This window comes from Rhineura floridana, chromosome 5 (assembly GCF_030035675.1).
Source record: "Rhineura floridana isolate rRhiFlo1 chromosome 5, rRhiFlo1.hap2, whole genome shotgun sequence".
In the NCBI taxonomy this organism is placed as follows: domain Eukaryota; kingdom Metazoa; phylum Chordata; class Lepidosauria; order Squamata; family Rhineuridae; genus Rhineura; species Rhineura floridana.
Genome location: NC_084484.1, coordinates 4,344,103 through 4,367,077, shown reverse-complemented (window position 1 = coordinate 4,367,077; position 22,975 = coordinate 4,344,103). Strand labels below are relative to the sequence as shown.

Sequence of the window (22,975 nt, the reverse complement as noted above, 5' to 3'; positions counted from 1 at the left end):
TGTTCTACTATTGAATATCTGGTATTGTCCTACTCTCTGGATCAGGGGTCACCATCTTGGGGTCTGCAGGTGTGTCCATGAAGGCCTTCAGTGTCGTAAATGGGAGCCTGCCTGGGTAGTCAGGGTTGAAGGCTGGAGCAAGAAGAATTTGCCACCATAGGAAGTTAAGCTCCTTCTTCATAATACCAAAATCAGAGTAGAAAATATTTTTAGAACTTTATTAAGTGTGTTTATCACAATGTCTATTATTTCTCTGCATTGGAAGGTAATATGATTTTTTCTCTTCATGAGACCTGTTATAGGTCCAGCTTTACCACCGGGCTTTAAGAAGCTATCAGAAGTTGCTGAAGAAAACAGATGTTACACAATACAGGTGTGTAAAAATAACCTGAAACACAGAAGATCCAGCTTTCTATAAGTTTAAAACACACAGGAGCAGGTAACATAGTCGCTTTTGTTGGAGCAGTCAATTTAGTAGAGGTTTTGAAAGCTTTAAGATGCTACAGATTCTTCATCGTTTGATGTGTCCTCAGTTACCTGTAAAATTTCCTGGAAATGAAAATACCTGGCAAATGAAAATATACAGCAAACAAATATATCATAAGAAAGCTAATAAATTGCCTCTAGTTACACTCAGGTTTTATAACTGCCTTTTAAGGAAGAGAGAATAGATGAAGCAAAACAAAATTCTGAGGCAGCTTAGAACACCTTTGACCTTGGCCATCTGAAAGGAAATTACCACTCAGATCCAACTGCTAAGATCTGTGCCTGAGTGCCAAGTGCAAAAGTGCAGGGTGCCAGTGCAGTTCTGTGTAAAGGTGTTCTTAAAGATGTTTTGTTTTTAAGATGTTTAAAGACGTTTTTAGTGTTTTTGTTTGCCATCCTGGGCTACTTCTGGAAAGGGTGAGATAAATTTTAATTAAATTTATGGTTTTGACCTATAAAGCCTTACACGGCTTGGGACCACAATACCTGATGGAATGCCTCTCCCGATACAAACCCACCCATACACTACGTTCAAGATCAAAGGCCCTCCTCCGGGTGCCTACTCCAAGGGAAGCTCGGAGGGTGGCAACAAGGGAGAGGGCCTTCTCAGTGGTGGCCCCCAAATTATGGAATGATCTTGTTGACGAGGTGCGCCTGGCGCCAACACTGTTATCTTTTCGGCGCCAGGTCAAGACTTTCCTCTTCTCCCAGGCATTTTAGCATGTGTTTTGTACTGTTTACATTTTTAAATTGTGTTTTAAATTGTTTTTATAAAATCTGTTTTAAATTGTATTTGTTTTAATGTTTTTAGTCACTGTAAACCGCCCAGAGAGCTTCGGCTATGGGGCGGTATGCAAGTATAATAAAATAAATAAATACATAAAGGATCTATGAGATGCAAACAACTGTTGATTTTCTGGTAGGGCTAATTGATGGCCAAATAAAGGTGTGTGCTTTTGTTGGCAGTTGGCAAAGAGATCAGGTGTAGTAATAGGCATTCGTGTATATGTGGAGCTATTGCTACCCCCAGACTATGGGGACATATTTGTCTCCAATGAGAATACCCAGTGTATTCCAACGTCTGCATACTTTGCTTTACCAAGCAGTTAGGAGCCATCCTCATGGCAGTGCTTTTTTAAATAAAAAATTAGGTGCTGGTACCTAGACCTGACAAGACAGACAAGATAGGGTAGTTGATCTCTCTTCTATATATAGAAGAAATGGCCGATTACATTATATCCCCCAATGAAGTGTTGTGAGCTAAAAACGTTTCTGAAAAACCATAGTCCAAGAGGCACAAGCATAGTGCCCCACTCAATGTGCCATGGCCAGAAAACGTTACTTTCAAGGTAAAACCTAGCAGATTGCCAATAGATCAAAAGGGATATTTCCAGGTTAGGCGAAAATAAGATCCAATGCAAGCACGTGTAAAGTCATTCACAGATTGGGGCAAAATCTTCAAACTGACATATACAATAAAAGGATTTGTTGATGATGGCTGACCATTCTTAGGTCATGGTAGAAAGAGCAATGAATATATTCATCAGAGCACAATAGCAGTGAAAATTCCATGTTAGAGAATACTAGGAAAGGGGCTGAAAATAAGAGCCATTATCTTCAGGTCTTTTATAAATGTATGGTGTAGCTGCATTTAGAATACTGCATACAGTTTTGGCTGTACAGTATCTAAAAAGAATATTGTAGAGCTGGAAAAGGTGCAGACAAGTGCCACTAAAATGATCAAGGGATTGGCAAGCCTTTCCTTTAAAAAACCCAAGTTTTTGGTGTCTTGACAAGGAGGGTGATAAAAGTTTTAAAATCATGTATAATGTGGAGGCAGCGGATAGAGAGAAGTTTTTAATGCCTCTTTCATAATACTTAATATTTCATAATATTTGTACTTAGGGTCATCCAATGAAAGTGATTGATAGGAGATTCAGGACAGATAAAATTACCTCTTTATACCAGGCACAATTAATTTTACAAGATGGTCACTGGCTTAGATGACTTTAATGGGATTAGACAGAGTGATGAAAGATATAGCCATTGATGGCTATTAGCCATAACAATTAAATGGAAAAACTATGTACTGAATCGGTCTATGACTGAATACCAGTTGCTTGGGAGCACATGTATGGGGAAGGAGAGTTGCCTTCATTGGTCCTCTTGTCTTATGAAACACAACTGTGTGGCCACTGCTGAGTGCAGAATGCTGGACTTGGTCTGATCCAGCAGTGGGCATGTTCTCATGCACTGCCTTTTTCATATATCTAAAGAGCCTGGCACATGACCAAAAAAAGGCATGAAATTTACGTGTAATGCGAGGCACTAACATTTATGCAGTCACCCCTGAGTCAGTCCCTCTCTCGCCCTCCCTCTCTTTCTCTAGTTTCTCTATATCCAGATCACCCCCAACTGCTGCCCTTGAGATTTCCAAGAACCCACCTCTTATTTCTCTCTGCACCACCGACCTGACAACCCCTTCTTCTGCTCAGCATCGTAACCCACTCTTGTTCCTGCTAGTTCCCTCCCACTCCACAGCTTTTCTCCCTACATTACTTTCTACATACACATACCCAGCTGTGCATTCCCTTCAGCCTCAGTGCCCCTCCTACATCTGTTCCCTTAGGCCCAGCTGGCCTCGCTTCATTACTGTTCTGGTGGAGCCCCACACCACCTGGGGCTCTTAGGTTTACTGGGACTGGCCAGGGAGGAAGAACTGGTAAAGTGAGGAGTAGTGGGGGGACTCAGGAGGGGCACTGACATGGCACTGTCCTTGTGGTGGCAGGGGCACCACTGCTGCCACTGCTCCATACTCCTCCTCTTTGGTTACTTCTTGCCCAAGGAAGTAGCGAGTGAGGGCAAGGAGAAGCAGGGCAGAGAGAGCACCTGTATCAGCCACCGACAAAACTGTCTCTGGAAACAATATGCCAAGGAATTGCAACATTCTTCCTTGAAAACCACTGCTGCTGAGTGCACAAGTGGAAGGGCCACCACTGCCCAGCACAAAGTGACATTTCCTGCTCAATCCTTCTTCCCAACATTTCACTTACCAGCCTTGTTCTGCAGCCCATGCAAGGCTCGTGTCTTTTCTGTAACTCACACACACAAATGCTTCTTTTCTACTTCTATCCTACATGCATTAACAGAGTACAATCCTATGCATGCTTGCTCAATAGTAAACCCTGCTAAGTCCTCCTACAAGGAGATGGGAATGTGATGTTGCTCTAAAAATTGTTGCTGGTACTCTGTACTACTGAGTACTGCCAGGAAAAAAAAGTACTGTACATGGTTTGGGGGGGGGAGCCGATGTTGTGGTGTATATCTCATGAACCAGACCACCTAGAAACTTAATTGTTTTTTAAATGAAAGCTGAGAGTCTGGAGATTAAGATGACTCACCTGGACACCCGGAGAGGCCCCCCAAAATCCGGAGTCTCTGGGCAAAAACTGGAGACCTGGCAACCTTAATCCACTTCCTGACTTTTTTGACAGCATAGACAGCAGTAGTAAATATTTCTCCTCCTGGGCAGGGCACAGATCATGACAGGTGTGCCCTTGTTCCCTCATCCAAGTAAAGGGTTGTGGGACAATCACTGGTTTCACAAGGGGAACATACCAGAAGGAATAACTGACGCCTAGGTCTCACATACAGGGGTCTGGGCAATATCACTACAGGTGTAGGCTTGCATGATTGTATGTTTACCCTGGGTGGCTTAAAGGTTCAACAAATAAGTGAATTCTGTCATTTTTTAAAAAAAACTGTCCTAAAACTGGCGTGCCAGGAAGGTTTCTGGTGTGGCCTGCTGCCTGATATTATAGCTTTCTATGTGGGTAGACTGTTTTTATATGGAGGAACCGTCAGTCACACAAGCTCACACCTGCAGTGTGGGTTCGTACACCCCAGACATTAGTTGACCATACCATTTAATGCTTGTAAAAACTATTCCTAAGTTGGAACTAATGTAGAAAGGACAGAGGTTGAATATGCAAGGCTGATGTAATTCAAGAATATAACTACTCTTAGGTTAGCTATAACCTATACTCTGGATAAGAGGCTACTGTAAGGACAGGATATGGAGAAACCAATTGGTTCCCAATAGAAAAGGGTGTGAGACAGGGGTGTATTTTATCACCCTATTTGTTTAATCTGTACGCAGAACATATACGAAAAGCGGGATTGGACCAAGATGAAGGAGGTGACAAAACTGGAGGGAGAAATATTAATAATTTAAGATATGCAGACGATACCATACTCTTAGCAGAAACCAGTAATGATTTGAAACGAATGCTGATGGAAGTTAAAGAGGAAAGCACAAAAGCAGGACTACAGCTCAACGTCAAAAAGACTAAAATAATGACAGCAGAAGATTTGTGTAACTTTAAAGTTAACAGTGAGGACATTGAACTTGTCAAGGATTCTCAATACCTCGGTACAGTCATTAACCAAAATGGAGACAATAGTCAAGAAATCAGAAGAAGGCTAGGACTGGGGAGGGCAGTCATGAGAGAACTAGAAAAGGTCCTCAAATGTAAAGATGTATCACTGAACACCAAAGTCAGGATCATTCAGACGATGGTATTCCCGATCTCTATGTATGGATGTGAAAGTTGGACAGTGAAAAAAGCAGATAAGAGAAAAATCAACTCATTTGAAATGTGGTGTTGGAGGAGAGCTTTGCGGGTACCATGGACTGTGAAGGGTGTTAGAACAAATTAAACCAGAACTGTCACTAGAAGCTAAAATGATGAGACTGAGGTTATATTTTGGCCGTATAATGAGAAGACATGATTCAGTAGAAAAGACAATAATGCTAGGAAAAACAGAAGGGAGTAGAAAAAGAGGAAGGCCAAAAAGAGATGGGTTGATTCCATAAAGGAAGCCACAGACCTGAACTTACAAGATCTGAACAGGGTGGTTCATGACAGATTCTACTGGAGGTCACTGATTCATAGGGTCGCCATAAGTCGTAATCAACTCAAAGGCACATAACAAATAGTTAGCTGCTCTTGTAAGTTCACATGTATCCTGTGATCTTTTCTTATATTCTTGGTTGTCAGAGCAACATGGCCAGGCAGCACCCCATCAGCCAGGAGAAGAATCATGTGTGTTTGGTTGTTTGTTTGCTGTGGTCAATTGTACTTCAACTGAAAAACAATCTGTGAGGTTTATAAATTTGAAGGACTTTTGAGTAATGATTTAATCCAATGATTTACATCCCTTAACTGTGGGATCATTCTATTTTGTTTTATTTGTAAAATAAAGCTTTATGTTGATCATCTCTCTACAACATACTCAAAGTAATATACAATAAAATAATGAAATATAAAACTATTAAAAATCAACAGAACCAACCAGATTAAAGCATCCTAATCCAATAGGATTAGTGTCTCCGAGACCCTGGAAGGTGGCAACAAGGAAGTGGTTCTTTGAACTGCCCTTGCAGGATACACCATATGACCAATGGTACTTGTGGAAGAACCACTGCAGTGCTTTGAGGACAAGGATTTGAGTGAGTCTATAATAGACGCTAGTAATGTATCTATGTAGTTCAGAGAGCCTTTCCATTGAGATGCATGAGAGGGCTTAGTTATGCCCTGTGTTTTGGTAAACTAGACTTATGATCATCTCAAGCAAGCCTGCTGCTTGATCAAGTCATTTCTAAGTTCTCTACCTTCAGTTCGTTTAGGCTGAGGGATAACTCTGGAGCCAGGAGAAGCTTGGCTGCAAATGTTGTAAGGATAGATTTTTGACCCTTTATGATTGTGGAAAGGAAGCTGTGTCTTCTCCACAGTTCAAAGTGGAGATCACAAGTGCTTTTCACATCTACTTAAAATTCCCTCATACCTTATAATCATGTTTGTCTACTGGTATGTTCCTTATTCCATTCACTTGTGCAACACTTTAAAAAAAACAGTCACAATTTGGCTAAAATGTAGATATTCGGTTCATAAATAAATATACAAACTGAGCAACTCAGACATTTTCCACAGGAGGCCTGCCATCAAGCGGGTATCATAGCTCCACCTATCGTCCGAAGGCAAGAATGTTTTGAAGTCAAGACTAGGGGCATCAGGCCCCTCCCACTCTCCAGTTCATTCTTGCCTTCATCCGTGCAAGTTCGAATATATTCATAGCGTAGCTTCTAGATAAGTTTTCTGTATCTGTGTGACAGGGTGGGGAGTTTTGTGTGTGTATTCCTATTCGTTTCCTTCCCTCTGTCTTTTACTTTAGAGTCTGTGGGACTGGCTGTTCTTTGTTTGTCTTGTACTTTCCTGGGGAATTTCTTTGGGGGGTTGTTCTCGTGTTTCCTCAGTCCCTAGCTGATCGGCGATTCAGGGAGACTGCGGCTGCGGTTCTCCCTCACGCGGCGGACAATGTTTTAATCCAGGAGGTTGCGGCTGCAGCTTCCTGCTCTGCGCCGCCACTTTTTTCGTGCCTTTCAACTAGCTGCCTACCCCAGGAGCCTGCGGCTGCGGCTCCTTTTGTCTTCAGCGGACCCTTAGTTGTTGAGCTGCTCCGCCTCCCCTGTATCGTGCTGCGGCATTTCTAAACACGGCGGATCCCTTAATTTTTTCCTCCCAGGAGCCGGCGGCTGCTGCTCCTTTTACTTTTCAGCGGCCTCTTATTAGTTGGGCTGCCCCACCTCCCGGCTCGTTCTGTGGCATTTTAAATCTAGCCGCGACGGCCTTTAGGAGCCTGCGGCTGCGGCTTCTCCCCTCTACGACTGTCCCAGAGGCTACAGGGATTAGCTGGCCTTTCTGCCTCCTCAGCAGAGATTTTCTACCTGCCCTTAAAGCCGTGATTGTGCCTCTCAGCCCTGCAGCTATAGAGCACATTTTGAGGCTGCTCTGCTGAGGCAGTTTTTCCCGGTCGGCCCTGTTGGAGCTCGCTGGTGCTCCTCAGTGTCCCCATTGCTTCTTCCTCTTCCCTACGCCCTTTTTGATCGTATATTTTTCACGCTCTTAACGGTCGCCATTTTGTTTGTTCCTCCTTTCCCGCCTTTCCTGTTTAGCCTGTTCAATTCTGAAGGGGGGCCTAGTTGGGAAGAGCTGTGGGTACCAGAGCCAAGGTTTACAAGTTCAAATCCCACTACTTTTCTCTCTGTGTGTGGCAGGATAGGCTCCCTATAATCCTGCTCAAGTTCCTCAACTAAAACTGCTGACTGAGGCTGACTACTGAAGCGCCTTGAAATTGTACATTCTGCCCCATCCGTGGCCGTGTACCAAGCCTATTTGGAACTGTACATTCTGCCCCATCCGTGGCCGTGTACCAAGGCTGTTTGAACCGTACATTCTGCCCCATCTGTGGTCGTGTACCAAGGCTGTTTGAACTGTACATTCTGCCCCATCCGTGGCTGTGTACCAACGCTGTTGAAACTGTACATTCTGCCCCATCCGTGGCCGTGTACTTAGCCATCTGAACCGGTGCATTCTGCCCCATCCATGGCCGTGTACTGAGCCTGTTTGGCTCTGTACATTCTGCCCCATCCGTGGCCATGTACTGAACCCCCTCGAAAATATATGATGGCGGAACAGCCAGTGACAGCTCAGGCAACCAAGCCTAAACAATCTAAGGCAACCAAGCACAAGCACTCCAAAGCGCTTGCCAAAACCAAGCATATATCCAGCCACAGCACAACCAAGCGGGCACACTACGTCTCTGTCCCGGTTTCTGAGGAGGCGGGCCAGGAACCATTAACAAATCTTTTTAATTTTCCGGCCGCATCCTCCAAGGAGGACTTTGCAGGGTTTCCTGACCAGCCAGCAGCCAGCTATCCTCCTTTCATATTACCACCTAGGGCTCATTCATCTTCTCAGCCTGCTGAGCCGCCCATATCTTTGCCTCTGCAACTGCAACCATCTCCCACACCGGGGCTGCAGCTGTCTCAGGAGTTCATATCGCAACTACAAGACATTCTGTCGTTTTTCTCTCAAACGCAGTCACAGTCACAAGTCACTGCCATGCCTCAGCGGAGTGTTTGCAGACAACCCGATGATATGGGCTACTATGTACGCAATGAGGCAGATCCATCATGTTCTCCAAACCCTTTTGGCATTGCCAGGGGCAGGCTTGTTGATGACGTCTCTTGTGGGGAGGATCCACCATATGCTATGCAAGCCGAAGATGACGACTGGAGTGACCAGTCAAAACAAGAGGAGGATACATCTTATCGTCTGTTTGATGCCTCCGATTATCAGCCCCTTGCTCGCAGAGTGTTGAACACCCTTGGTCTACAATCTACACAACCTGCAGCTGCCACTCCCGCTATTAAAGGGGCCAGGGTCCTGAAATCCCCCAAACCAGCGGAGCACTACCTTTCTGTGCCAGATCCTATTGCTAAACTGGCCAAGGACGAATGGTCTCACCCGTTACAAACACGCCGTTTTAACACCCTTGCGGACAAACTTTATTCTTTGGCTCTGGAATTTACAAATAGACTGGCCGTCCCTGGCATAGACGAGCCGATTTCCAGTCTAGTCTCTAGATCCCTTTTGCCAAGGGAAGGGGACTCACATTTAAAGGACGACACTGAGCGGAGGCTGGACTTTGCATTACACAAAAACCATGAAGCTACTGCGTTCACCATGCGAGCTTCTGCAACTTTTCCCATCTTTTCCAGGGCAGCTATGATGTGGTTGGATGACCTTCTCGATGATCCCACTCCAAATCCTGTCTCTCTGAGAAGGTCACTGGTGAAATTACACGTTTGTGGCTGATGCCACCCTGGACGCAACTCAGCTGGGAGCAAGAGCCATGGCAGCTCAGGTAGTTGCTCGGTGGACCCTCTGGCTTCGTCACTGGGAAGCAGACTCTACGGCCAGGGTTAACTTGTCAAGAGCACCTTTTTCAGGCTCATTACTCTTCGGCGACGAAGCCCTAAAGGCAGTACTAGTGGACCCCAAGGATGCTTGGAAGCCTGTCTTGGCCACTGTCAGGAACGTTGATCGCAGGCCCTTCAGACATTTCACCCCACCCCGCATGTCCCAGCCCTTTCGACCAGTGTGGCCCAGGGGATGAGACCGCGATTTCAGAACTAATGATCTCCGTTACTCCAGGGGATTCTGGAACAGACGTTTCCCAGGCAGAGGACAGTACCAGGGACACACAGGTGCCTCAATATCTTCATATCGTGGAGGGTCTCACCAGCGCAGACAATACTGACGCGATACCGGTCGGGGGCAGGCTGCTTCTGTTTGGAGACCATTGGCTGTGTATGACTCAGGTCGCCTGGATCAGAGATCTTTTTTGTTATGGCTATGCACTAGAGTTTTGGGCAACACCTCCAGACAGATTTCATCCCTCTCCTTGTCCCAAGGCTCCATCCTGGCACTGCACCATGCAAACAGCCATACATCACCTCTTGGACACAGCAGCGATTGAGCCAGTCCCTACAACAGAGAGGTAGGAAGGGGTGTACTCCCTCCTATTTGCTGTGCCGAAACGAGATCTGTCATGGAGGGCAGTGTTGGACCTCAAGTTCATCAACCGTTTCATAAAGTATTGCAGATTCAAAATGGAATCCCTCCACTCCATCACAGAGAGCCTTCACAAGAGAGACCTCCTGGCGTCTATCGACCTCAAGGAAGCATATCTCCATGTGCCTATCTGCACAGCCCACAGAAAGTTCCTTTGGTTTGCCTTCGGCCCCCAGCATTTTCAATATCGAGCGATGCCGTTTGGTCTCTCGTCCGCCCCGAGGGTATTTACCAAGGTACTACTCATCCTAATGGCTTACCTCCGGCTTCAAGGGGTGCATATCTACCCCTACCTGGATGATATTTTAATACGGGCAAGTTCCAGGGAGCTGGCTTATTGCCATCTAAAGCTCACGCTCCACATCTTGCAGACCTATGGCTGGCTAGTCAATTTCGACAAGAGTCATCTCCAACCAACCCAATGCCTACAACATCTAGGGGCAATGTTAGACACCCTGCAGGCGATGGTGTTCCTGTCTCCAGACCGCATAACTGCCATCATAGACATCGCACGGTGTCTGATGCATCACCCAACTGCAGACGTGATGCTACTAGCAAAGGCTCTCGGAATGTTGGTGTCCACCATCCATATTGTGCAATGGGCTCGAGCTCATACTCGCCGACTTCAGTGGGCTTTGTTACCGTTTCAGCAGGACTTTGCTAGGTCCAATCATCGCACAATTCCCTTGAACCCTGTACTGCGCCTTTCATTCCGCTGGTGGACGATGGTCCAACATCTCAGCCAGGGCACTCCGTTCAGAGAACCCCGCAGGACAGTTATCACTACAGATGCCAGTCTCTTCCGCTGGGGAGCGCATTGCAACTCCCAGTTCGCTCAGAGGGTTTGGACCAAAGCAGAGCAGACTCAGAGCATCAATTGGCTGGAAGGCTGTCCACTTAGCTCTGCTCCATTTTCAGTCCCTGTTCCCCTTGGAACATGTTCTCATTCGAACGGACAACACGTGTGCAAAAACTCATTTAAACAGGCAAGGGGGAACCAGGTCCCGTTCTCTGCAGAACATAGCCTACCTCATATTCGACTGGGCAGCACAACATCTACAATCCCTGAAAGCAGAACATCTCAGGGGAATTTGGAATGTGCAAGCAGACTGGCTTAGCAGACAACAGGTCTTTCCGGGAGAATGGAAGCTTCATCCGACCATTTTCCATCTTCTCCAGCATCGGCTCGGCGTTTGCTCAGTCGATCTGTTTGCCTCCAGTGGCAATTACCAGCTACCCAGGTACTTCGCACGATACCTGGACACAACAGCAGAAGCGGTGGATGCTCTGTCATTACCGTGGCCAGACGGCCTGTTGTATGCCTTCCCTCCAATACCACTTTTAGCCAGAACCTTGAGGAAGGCGCGACGCGAGAGGGCCCAGCTAGTTCTGATTGCCCCATATTGGCCCCGTCGACCGTGGTTCTCGGACCTCCTTGCCATGTCAGTGACGGATCCTTGGACGCTCCCAGTTAGGCCAGACCTTTTATCCCAGGGTCCAATATGGCATCAGGACCCCAATTGGCTCAACGTAACAGCGTGGCTTTTGAACAGGGACATTTGAGGTCTGCTGGCCTGTCTGAAGCTGTTATTGACATATTGGCCTCTCGACGACCATCTACCACTCGTATATATCAGCATACTTGGGTGGCATTCTCCAAGTGGTGTCGTTACCAGAATCTCGATCCTTCTCAGGCCACAATACAACAGGTGCTGCAATTCCTTCATAGGGGCCTCATAATGGGACTCAGACCCAACACCTTACATCAACATGCGTCCACTCTGTCGTCCATTCTCTCAGTTTCCTCCACGGGTGCTCCTATTGCCTCGCATCCTTTCCTCAAATGCTTTCTGAGGGGAGCCACTCTCTGTTCACCGGCTGTATCCCACCGTTTCCCTTCCTGGAGTTTGTCGAGGGTCCTGCAGGCTTTACAACGTCCTCCATTCGAACCCCTTAGGACCATACAATTACGTATATTGTCATTCAAGGTCCTGTTCCTGATCGCGATCACCTCTGCAAGACGAGTGTCGGAATTGGGCGCCTTGTCTTCAGCTTGACATCTCTGTATTTTTCACAAGGACTCTGTTGTACTGAAGACTGATCCTTCCTTCCATCCCAAGGTCAATTCAGTTTTCCATTGCAACCAGGACATTGTTCTTCCTTCCTTTTGGCCTAATCCTACCCATCCTCTGGAGAAGGCTTGGCATTAGTTGGATGTTCGGAGGGCTCTCAAGACCTACTTGTCTCGGACCCAGGATATACGACGAACTGAGTCTTTGTATCCTTTCATCCACATTCTATGGGGAATAAAGTAGCTAATTCCACCTTATCCTGCTGGTTGCGCGCATGTATTACTTTAGCTTATGAGTCCCTTAAGCTTCCAGTTCCATCTAGCATAACAGCTCATTCCACTAGATCAGCTGCCACTTCGGCTGCTTTTGCTACCAATGCTCCTATTGCTGATATTTGCAGAGCTGCTGTTTGGTCTACCCCTCATTCATTTATAAGGCATTACGAAATAGATTGTTATACCTCTGCCGATGCCTCTTTTGGCAGGCGGGTGTTACAACAGGTACTTAATGATGATTAGGTTGTGGGTGGTCCCTTCCTGTTATGGGCTGCTTTGGTACATCCCGCTTGATGGCAGGCCTCCTGTGGAAAATGGACCATTGGTCTCACCTGAAGGGTGATTTTCACAGGAGGACTGCCATCATGACCCTCCCAGTTGGAGGATACCTAGATACTTTTCTGGGTTTTTTTATACATTTCTGTTACGCTATTATATTAGATTTACTAGTGAAGTCAAGGCTGCTAATACTGTTATATCGCTATGTTAGAGTCATATTATTATGAATATTGCTGTTGTGTTATGTCCTCGCTGGTAGGCCTGTTGGCCTTTTTTCCTGCATTTTTAGATATCTCTCTTTGGACTCGCTGCGAATGAACTGGAGAGTGGGAGGGGCCTGATGCCCCTAGTCTTGACTTCAAAACACTCTTGCCTTCGGACGATAGGTGGAGCTATGATACCCGCTTGATGGCAGTCCTCCTGTGAAAATCAGACTTCAGGTGAGACCAATGGTCCATTTCATTGTGAATTCAAATTTTTGCCAGATCTTGATTTTTGGTAAAAACTGTTGCCCAGGCCATAGGAGAAATATTGGTAGAGTGAGGGACATAAGGAATGTATTAAGTAGGCAAACTTGATGCAAAATCCCAGGCTATGGTCTGAAGGCACATGAGGCCACTACCTTGCTGAAGCTAAGTAGGTTTGGGATTGGTCAGTGCCTGGATGGGAGATCACCTGGGAACATGTATGCTGCTTTGGGTTCCACAGTGAAAGAAAGGTGGGGTATAAATGTAATTAATAAATAAAATAAGTATGTTTGCATAATTTATTTTGAGAAACCTTGTTGAATTTTTGTGGCACAGAATTTGTTCTTGCTGCAAAATTTGGATTTTGTTTTGGTGCAGTCTAAATAGTCCTGCATACAGGATGTGTCCACATCAATGTATTTTACAACAAAATTCTTGAGAAGACAGTTGTGTTTTTATGAACCATTAGACAGAAAAAATAAAGCTCCAAGTGTGAATATAGGAGTGGTGTGGTATAGCAACTAAGAGACTGAGGTATGAATAAGGAAATCTCCAGTTCAAATTCCATTTCAGCTGTAAATTCACTCAGTGAACCTAGATAAACCACTTAAACTTAGCCCAGTCCCACCCATCTGCAGTACAGGAATAATGTAGACCAATTAATGAGATTGTTTTAAGGATTATAATGTAGATGAAACTTTGAAGACTGAAGTGCTATATAAGTAGTATTATACAATATTTTTGCTGATGTGTTTGATGGAATCTGTTTTTATTTCATGTTATAATAAAGGCTACTGATAGTAGTGAAGAAGAGGAAAATGTGATTGGCCCAATGCCTGCCAAAGGACTGATAGAATCCAACACAGCTACAGAGTTTGAATATCGAGCTCAAAGGATGAAAGAGAAACTTCTTGGTAAAGATGTGAGTTTCATTTGTGATTTATTTTTAGGGTTGTATCCAACATAGCACTAAGTCACAATCCTATCAGCACAAGGATTTCCACTTGTACAACGGGACTTCTCTCATCCCCTAAATCTGTTCTAGAGGTTCCCCCAATCCTCCGGAGTATATTTGGGAAGGGCATGGGACACCCTTGTGAGGAGAGGGGGGAAATGTCCCATTGTACAAGCTGAAATCTTTGCGCTGATGGGATGCTGATAGTTGAATCCTGCACTTAAAGTCTAGCCAGCTCTGTGTGTGCTTCTAACTTTGTTTACTGTTTAAAGGATGAATCCAAACAAGTTACAAGAGAGACTTGGATGACAGATCTTCCACCAGAACTCAAAAACTTTGGACTTGGTCCACGGACATTCAAAAGAAGAGCTCATGACAAATCAGTAGATAGATCAGTTTGGACTGATACCCCTGCAGACAGAGAAAAGAAAGCCAGGGTAAGCCTTTGCTTGTGCTCATGTCTCTATACAGATATACCACTATGAGGTACACATGGAATATTGCGCTTGTGTGAGGGCTTTAGTCATAGAAAGGCAGCTGTTGCAGTTGGGGAGCTGCATGTCCATGTGCATGGAACCATTTTACTTTGGGAAGCCGAGCATATTATTTGACTCGGGGCTTATTGTGCTGGTTTTGCCAGCTGTGCCAAGGTAGCAGATACCATCAGCAGTACAGGGGAGAAAAAGCCAAGCAAGGGGCTTTTGAGGGCAGAGAAGTGGGTTGGGTTGCATTCCCAGGCCCACAAAGGTTTAGGATGAGCTATAGCAGTAGGATTTTGTCTTGCTTTTAGGCATGCCCAGTTTTGCACTGCTTGCCTCACCCAGGGTACCACAGTAGCTGTTATGACATAAGTCCTCTGCTTGTGATATAATGGAACTGCAGCATGGCTGCTGTCATGGAGCATGCCAAAAATATTCCTGTGCTTATTTCTCAGCTGCCATCAGGTGCTGTGTGAGGAGCCAGATGTGATGCATCCTTTGCTTCTCAGCCAGCCTGAACATGTAAACAGGGTTGATCTGGAAGTGGCACTGACCAATAGCAGCCTGCTGTCTGACATTCACGCACTCCCAGCTATTATTTCATCTGCAGAGGCCAGAGAAAGTGGAGTGGAGGAAAGGAGAAAGGGGAACAAAAGGCTGGACAAGAATAATTTTTTGGGGCCAAGCAAGACCAGTGGCAAGCCAGAAATCCAGCAGCCTTTGACTGAAGGGAGGCCATTCCAGGGTAGGAAAAGAAGCAAGAAAGATTGATGGTCTAGGGGAGAATTGCATTGTGAGCATTTGCACTCTAGAGGACACTCTAATATAGCAGTAAGTAAAAGGATTTGGGGTAAATGAGCATCAAAGAAAAAGAAAAATCCAATATAAGACTGAGACCATTGGCCCTATGATGAGGAAGCCCTCTTGTTTCCTGAAGTATAAATAGTTAAATGCAACCTTGACACGCCCTTCTTCTGAATGGGAGAAATATCACAATGCAGAGTAGATACTCTATACAATGAACACACCTATACAGCGTGACTAGTATTCCTGCCGTAAGAAGCAGATTTGTGCTTAGGACAGAGTGATTTAAATATAGATTCACTAATAGGCAAAAAACCTTGTGGTTTAAGAACATACCTATAGCCCACAGCTATTCTATCAAACTTTAAAAAGGAGGGAAATTGGGCAGCTATAGTGAATGCACCAGGGGAGGAGGAGACCTGAATTCCTCTCTGAGATATTGGACTGCCCCACAAATTGGTCAAAATGCAAACACCAGTTGGATTGGTCTTTCACAGTCCAATCCACTTGCTGTGTAGCTTGGAAGAATTTGGTAACGTGCCTCTGAGCATATGGTGAGTGGTGGCAACACTTGCCATCTCCAAAGATAGAGAATTATATTTTTGTATGTTTGCTGGTGTTCTTACTTTGCTTCTTTCCTGTGTTATTAATGTTTCTACAGAGAATCTACACTAGAAAATTTTATTTCCCTCATTCATCCTAGAAATCTGTGTCAAATTTATTTTTATTAATTTCAAAGCCTTTTTATTGGTCAGTGTCATATGATGGTGAAGATAGCCTTTTGTGTTTCAAATTGGAGGTTATTTTCTATTTCTGTTTTGGGTGCATTAACAGTGGAATTTGGACATGCAGTTTGATGAAAAATCAGACTGATTCCAATATGTTGCTACTTCAGCAATGACTCTAGCTGTTGGAAAAAAGAGGATGTATGTTTTCAGCCTGTTATGTTTAAACCACTTCATTTAAGGCAAGGTGGGCACAGTCAATTAAAAACATAGAGCACACCTAGCATTTTGCTAGAATATATTTCACCTACCACTGTTTTATCTTGTGCAAATTGAGACACTCCTGAGGTCCACTGGAGACTATTCTGCAGAAGTCAGTGCCATTATTCCACAATTATGTTTGGAGTTTTTTTAGTATAAATTTTGCAAAGAGTTGCTATACTTCACATATTCACAGAAATAGAAACAAAAGAAAATGATTTCCTATAGGAAACTTCACTAAAATTGCAAAGTAAATCAGACATATTCAAAGTGACCATCTGAACTATATCAACTGTCTTAATAATGTTGCTTCCTCCCTGCTAAAACAAGATCAGCATAGCACATGTCTTCTTTCTATTATTTGGGCTGATTACAGGTGTTGCCACCACTCACCATATGCTCAGAGGCACATGTTACCAAATTCTTCCAAGCTACACAGGAAGTGGATTGGACTGTGAAAGACCAACCCAAATGGTGTTTGCATGTTGACCAATTTGTAGGGCAGTACAATATCTCAGAGAGGAGTTCAGGTCTCCTGCTCCCCGGGTGCATTCACTATAGCTGCCCAATTTCCCTGCTTTTTAAAGTTTGATAGAATAGCTGTGGGCTATAGGTATGTTCTTAAACCGCAAGTTTTTTTGCCTATTAGTGAATTTCCCTGCTTTTTAATCCGGGAGGTAAGAAATGGGATCCTGTCCAAGTTTGCTGATAATGCATTGATCATTTGCATGCTTATTGAGTTCAATGGGATTTACTCCCCTGCAATCATGCTTAGGATAGGTGAAACTGACCACAGAGGATGGGGAGGGGAGGAGGAGGAGGAGGAGGAGGAGGGAGGGGAGGAAATGCAGAGGGGAGGACTGGGAGGGGAGCAGGCAGGATGGGGAGGGGAGGAAAAGGACAGGTTTGATCATTTGCATGTTTATTAAATTCAGTGCAATTTACTCCCATGCAGTCATGCTTAGGATAGGTAAAACTGACTGGGGGGGAGGGAAGGAGGGCTGGAGTGGGCAGGGGAGGAGGAAGGGAGAGGAGAGGAGAGGGGAAAAGCAGGTCTGATCATTTGCATGCTTATTTTCAATGGGATTTACTCCTATGCAATCTTGGTTAGGATAGGAAACACTGACCATGGGGGAGGAGGAGGGGGAGTGGGAAGGAGCGTATTGGAGGGGGAGAAAGGAAGGTGGAGGGGAGGGGACGTTTGATCATTTGCATGCTTATAGAGTTCAATGGTATTTACTTCCGTGCAATCATGTTTAAGATAGGTAAAACTGACCATGGGGAGGAGGAAGGGGAGGGGGGGAAGGGGAAAGAGGGGATTGGAAGGGGATTGGGAGTGAGGGGCAAAGGAAGGGGGAGGGAAGGGGCAAGAGGAGGGGATAGGAAGGAGAAGGGAGGGTGGGTTTGATCATTTGCATATTTTTTGAGTTCAGTGGGATTTATTTCTATGCAATCATGTTTGAAAATGTAAATGGACTGCCTTCAAGTCAATTCCCAGGTATTGCGGCCCTTTGAATAGGGTTTTCATGGTAAACGGTATTCAGAGGTGATTTCACCATTGCCTTCCTCTGAGGCTAAGAGGCAGTGACTGGCCCAAGGTCACCCAGTCAGCTTCATGGCTGTGTGGGGATTCGAACCCTGGTCTCCCAGGTCATAGTCCAACACTGACCCAGGGAAGGGGCAGGGAGTGGGAGGGGAGGAGATTGGGTGGGTGGGCACTGGGCAGAAGGGAAGCCCCTTTCCTTTCCAGAAGGAAAAAATTGTAAACGGTATCATTCTTTTTCAGGCTTTCCCCCACCTTTTTATTCTACAGCAGACACATGTAGCCTCCCACCCAAATTTAAACCAAAGCTTTCCCTGGCCACAGGATTTCCCTTTGGACAGTCATGACTTCTCTCAAAGAATCCTGGGAAGTGTAGTTAGTGAAGGGTGCTGAGAGTTGCTAGGAGACGCCCTGTTCCCCTCACAGACCTTCAATCAGAGTGGCTGACTGTTAAACCATTCTCTCAGGGGAATAGGAGTCTCCTCTCGGCACCCTTCACAAACTACACTTCCCAGGATTCTTCGAGGGAAGCCATGACTGTCTCAAGTGAAATCGAGTCGGGTGTGGGTGTGGCCCTCTGATTAGCCAAACCCAGCAGCTGTGAGGCTTTTAGAACACTGACAGTTGGTCCTTACTGAGCATGCTGCCCGCTATCATTGGGTCTCAGCCAAAATTTCTTAAATTAATTAAAAATCAGCCAGGCATTTTTTCAACTTTTAAACTGCAGCAGATGAAGCTCAGAGTATGGGGCAACGTCAGTATTAGGATTACAGGTACTCTGTGAACATGGCTGATTTTTAATGAATTTCAACAGTTTATGAGAACTCTGACAGAAAAAAACGTCCAAAAGGGCTCTGAGGTTTCTCTCTCTCTTTTTACACTTTGAACTGTCTATTCTCTCTGACTGTTTTGTGTATCGCCATGAAAATTGACAGGGTTGTTAAGCAAGCGTTTCTGAGTTCAGGACTATAAATTATGTAAGGTTTTGTTTTGAAATGAGCTTATGGGAAGCCTCAGAATGGCATGGGGGTATTTTCAATTTAACGTTGCGGAATGTGAAAAATCCCCGCTGGCTATAGTAATTTCCTTTGATGCCTGCTAACTAGTCTTTTTTTCTGTTTATCAGGAAGCAAAAGATGCAAAAAAGTCCATCAGTAAGGATGATGCAGAAATTCTCCTGTCGGAGAGAGACAAAAGACTGGTTGAGCAGTTGTCCTCATACAATGTATGTATCGTCTTGCATGTCCCCTCTTCCCTTTTTTCTCAGGTGATGTTGGTTTTAATGGGAATATGTCTAGTACTCAAAACATGTTAACTTTGATTATGAGGGGGCATAGAAATACCATTTATAGATAAGTAGAGAAGGACCCTTATTAATCTTTTGTTTCCATGTGGCTCTCAGAAGTCTGTTAGAAATCCCTTTTGAGCAGTTTGTAGAAACACAACTTATTTAATGGGACAAGGAGAGCTTGAAACTGGAAAGAAGAAAAGATGAGGAAGGGTTTCTCTAGCTTTCATTTGGATTGTTGGTATTTATTTCCTTTTATACTGTATAACAGCAGCTTGGTGTGCTGTGCTATCCTCTATATGTCTCCTCAGAAATAAGCCCAGTTGAGTTCAGTAGCACATGCTCCCAAGTAAGAAGGTGTAGAATTACAGACTTATGTTAAAATATCTCCAGTTTTAGACCTACTTTCCTTCAACCTACGTAATCATTGTAATTGTTTCCAGTTGAGCTGTCTTTCCCCACCCCTCTTATCCAGGATTCTCAGAGATCTGAATCTCTTATGGATATACATCAGAAAAAACTAAAGAGCAAAAGTGTTGAGGAGAAGAATAAGCCCCAGGAGAGAAGGCCATTTGACCGTGACCAGGATCTCCAAGTCCATCAGTTTGATGAAGCACAAAAGAAAGCCCTCCTAAAAAAATCTAGAGACTTGAACACCAGATTTTCCCATGGCAAATGCAATATGTTTCTGTAATGTAAGCATATGATGATATTGAAGTATAGTTGTGTGCTGTTGAAAACATCATGTCGTACCATATAATAAAACATCTATGTATATAAAATACATGCATGAAAAGCAAATTTTCTTTCGGTCATAGTATCCATAGTATATTTAGGACCTTTTGGATTAGACCTACAATAATATACATGTGGTCGGTTCCTTCAAAACATTATTGAAATTAATAGGCCTATCATGAATAAGCAGTCAAGTTTTAAATATTCATACACACTCTCATAAATGGATTTTGAGGAAATAAATTTAATTGGTTTAGATTCCTTGTTTATGGAGCTATTAAGACTTAAAATGACAGGATGTCATATTCCAGAATTTGAAGTTTAGGCCTGATAATGAGAAAGGGATAGTCAAATGAAAGTGGGCAAATAACATGAGATCCTGCTTTAATTTTTAAGTTTCAGGGAATATTGCCATAGATACCTTCACAGTATATTTGACAGGAAGGTAAGTATATGGATAAAACATACTCTCTTTCTACAACCCATTGTATTTAACAGCAATTGTCTTCCATTCTCTGTTGGATAAGCAATTGTGGATAAGAGGAACAGAGTTGGTAATTCCTCAGACTGGAATTTAGTAAGAAAGGTTTCACTCTCAAGGGTGTGGTGCACATTTCCTTCTAACCTCCATTGGTGGTATTATACTTTTTATAGATGTGTGAAAAAGATGTTGTGCAGGTATAGCTTCTCCCATCATTGTAGTGCTGTGGAAGCAGAAGTTGCACTTCTCGATCTTCCCCCACTTTCGAAGCACAGCTCCTCCCTCTCTCCGGATTAAATATTAGCATCCCCATACAGAGGAGGGTGTTGCAAAGCAGAATTTCTATCCCTACATAGTCATCTTGAATACACAGGAAAACTAACAAAGCTGTTCTTGTTAAGGTTTCTGAATATATGTTAAAATGTGAATGTCTGTGGCATATGCAGTATGTAAATAAAAAAGAACCAATATTGTCTCCAGAAATTGATTTCGAAACTCCTAAATTGAATGTGTGAAATGAGGTAAAAGAATTTAGCAAGTATGCACCCTAAATATTAACAAAGCCAGTACTGTTATCTGGGTCATGATAATGAGAAAATCAAGAAAACTGTGCTAATGGTGGGAAATTCCAAACAATAAGCAAGGAGATTTCTGATAAGAGGTAATTCCATTATCTTTTTCCAAAATGGTTCTCTTCCCTACCTGTTAATATATCTTCACAACATCAACTTAATGTGATTTTCATAAATCCCTTGCTGCCAGTGAAAAAATAAGGGCCCCTAGTTAATTGAAGCAGAGTGAGCTGAAGAAATGTCATGTGGGGCAAGAAAAGTCAATTAAGTGGTGTTAAAAATTGTGGTGTTGAGGAAGACCAAGAGGTCATCTGGCACTTGATGAAAGGTTGCAGTCCAGTCCAAGTTGCACAAGGGCAGTATTTTATGATCTGTTAATTGTTTTGTTTGGGAAACCCGACTTGTTCAGACATAACTCCAAGCCATGGTTTGGCTTTCATGTGTCTGAGCCTTGGGCTCACACATACACTTCCTGTTCCCCTCAGAGGCAGCAATTCCTTTCTTACTTACTTTGTTCAAACCTGCAGACTTATAGTTTTGCTTGCCCTGGTTCGTTTGGAAACTAGGGGTTGGTTCTGTTTTTTTCCTTCGGGTCATGCACAAGCCGGAGTACAAGTTCATATGAATGAAAAAGAATAATGTTTTTGGTTGCTGTAAACCGCCCAGAGAGCTTCGGCTATGGGGTGGTATACAAGTGCAATAAAGAAATAAATAAATAAATCTACCTCAAATGTAAAGGGGATGATTGCTTCATGTAAAGGAGTGGGGGAGTGTGTGAGCCTAAGAATCCATTCACATCTAGCCACACAACGCTAAACAATACTTTTGTGTGTACAAGGACTGGCATTTACCATTAGGCAGAGAGAAACAGCTGCCTAAAACAGATGTTTGGCATTGTTAGAAGGTGGCAAATTATGAGTTATTTAATTATTTTTACTGGGAGGGGACACAGTTCCTCAAGAATCAAAATGCCTTGAGGCAGACCTACATGCATGGACAATTTATTTTAACAAGAGTTTCCTTCAGTTGCCAAGGTAACATATTTTTTGTGATACAGGTTAAAGTTTTTTTTGTAATAAAACCTCTAAGTGGTTTACAATCTAGTGGTATATACATTTTGTTAAACAAATACAGATTCAGGGTGGTATCCAACAAAATCTTTCTGCTAGTGCAAGCATTTCTATATCTGTAAGGGAACTTCCCTTCTCTGTCCTTTCCCCAAAGGCTCCCTGTGCCCTCCCTAAATCTGCACTGGAGTGTTGGGAGCAATCCCAGAACAAATTTAGAGGGTGCACGAGAAGAGGAGAGAGAGAAGTTCCATTGTGCAGCAAGAAGACTTTGTACTAACATGCTCCTTCATTGGATCCTGCCCTCAGTGCATTAATTGCAGATTTAAGGGATAAAGTTAGGGCAACTTAAATGTCAAAAGCAAGAAAATTCAGAATAGAGGGTGGTATCCAATGTTCCTGCTCCAATTGGACAAGAGACTTCTGCTATAAGAATTAACTCCCCTCTCCTCTTCCCTGCACACCCTCAAAATCTGCTCCAGAGGTTTGGGGGACCTTATGGAGTGGACTTTGGGACTATGCAGTGGGAGGGGTGGAAGGGGAAGTTGTGTTGTGCAAGTATAATTCTGCTCACAGAGTACTAAATATATCCCAGAGCAATTATTTTCCTCAGGGACCAATACAGTACCTTAAACTTAATTCTGCATGGCTATACACATTGGTAAACAATAGCCATGTCTCTTATAAACAGCATATTAATTAATTAGATATGTAATAACCAGTGATTTCTTGGTAAAAAAAAATGAGGTGCCGGCACTCATATCTTGATAAAGGTGTTGTGGTTGCTATTGCAAATTATTCCCATGGACAGCAACGTAAGAGGTGATGGTGAAGTGGAATTTTCCACTTTACTGTCATGATGGGAGTGTGTACTAGCACGTAGAGATAAGAGTGGTGTGTGGGAAGAGTTATGAACTGTTTCAAATGTCCCGCCTGTATCTAACTGTCTGCAGGGAATTACTGTGCATCCTTTGCAAAGCACTTTGCAGCTAAGAATTCTCCTGTTT

At 44.0% G+C, this 22,975-nt stretch overlaps 1 protein-coding gene across 2 annotated transcripts in view; it reads left to right on the top strand.

Annotated features, from left to right (window-relative positions):
• Positions 1-20,812, top strand: part of GPALPP1 (GPALPP motifs containing 1) — a 39,296-nt gene extending 18,484 nt beyond the window's left edge. For both annotated transcript variants that reach the window (XM_061629872.1, XM_061629871.1), the window contains exons 4-8: positions 292-373; positions 13,849-13,980; positions 14,286-14,450; positions 18,952-19,050; positions 19,589-20,812. In XM_061629872.1, the coding sequence (XP_061485856.1) occupies positions 292-373; positions 13,849-13,980; positions 14,286-14,450; positions 18,952-19,050; positions 19,589-19,807 (697 nt within the window). In that variant the 3' untranslated portion in view covers positions 19,808-20,812. The remainder of the gene's footprint in view (positions 1-291; positions 374-13,848; positions 13,981-14,285; positions 14,451-18,951; positions 19,051-19,588) is intronic.
• The last annotated feature ends 2,163 nt before the right edge of the window (positions 20,813-22,975 follow it).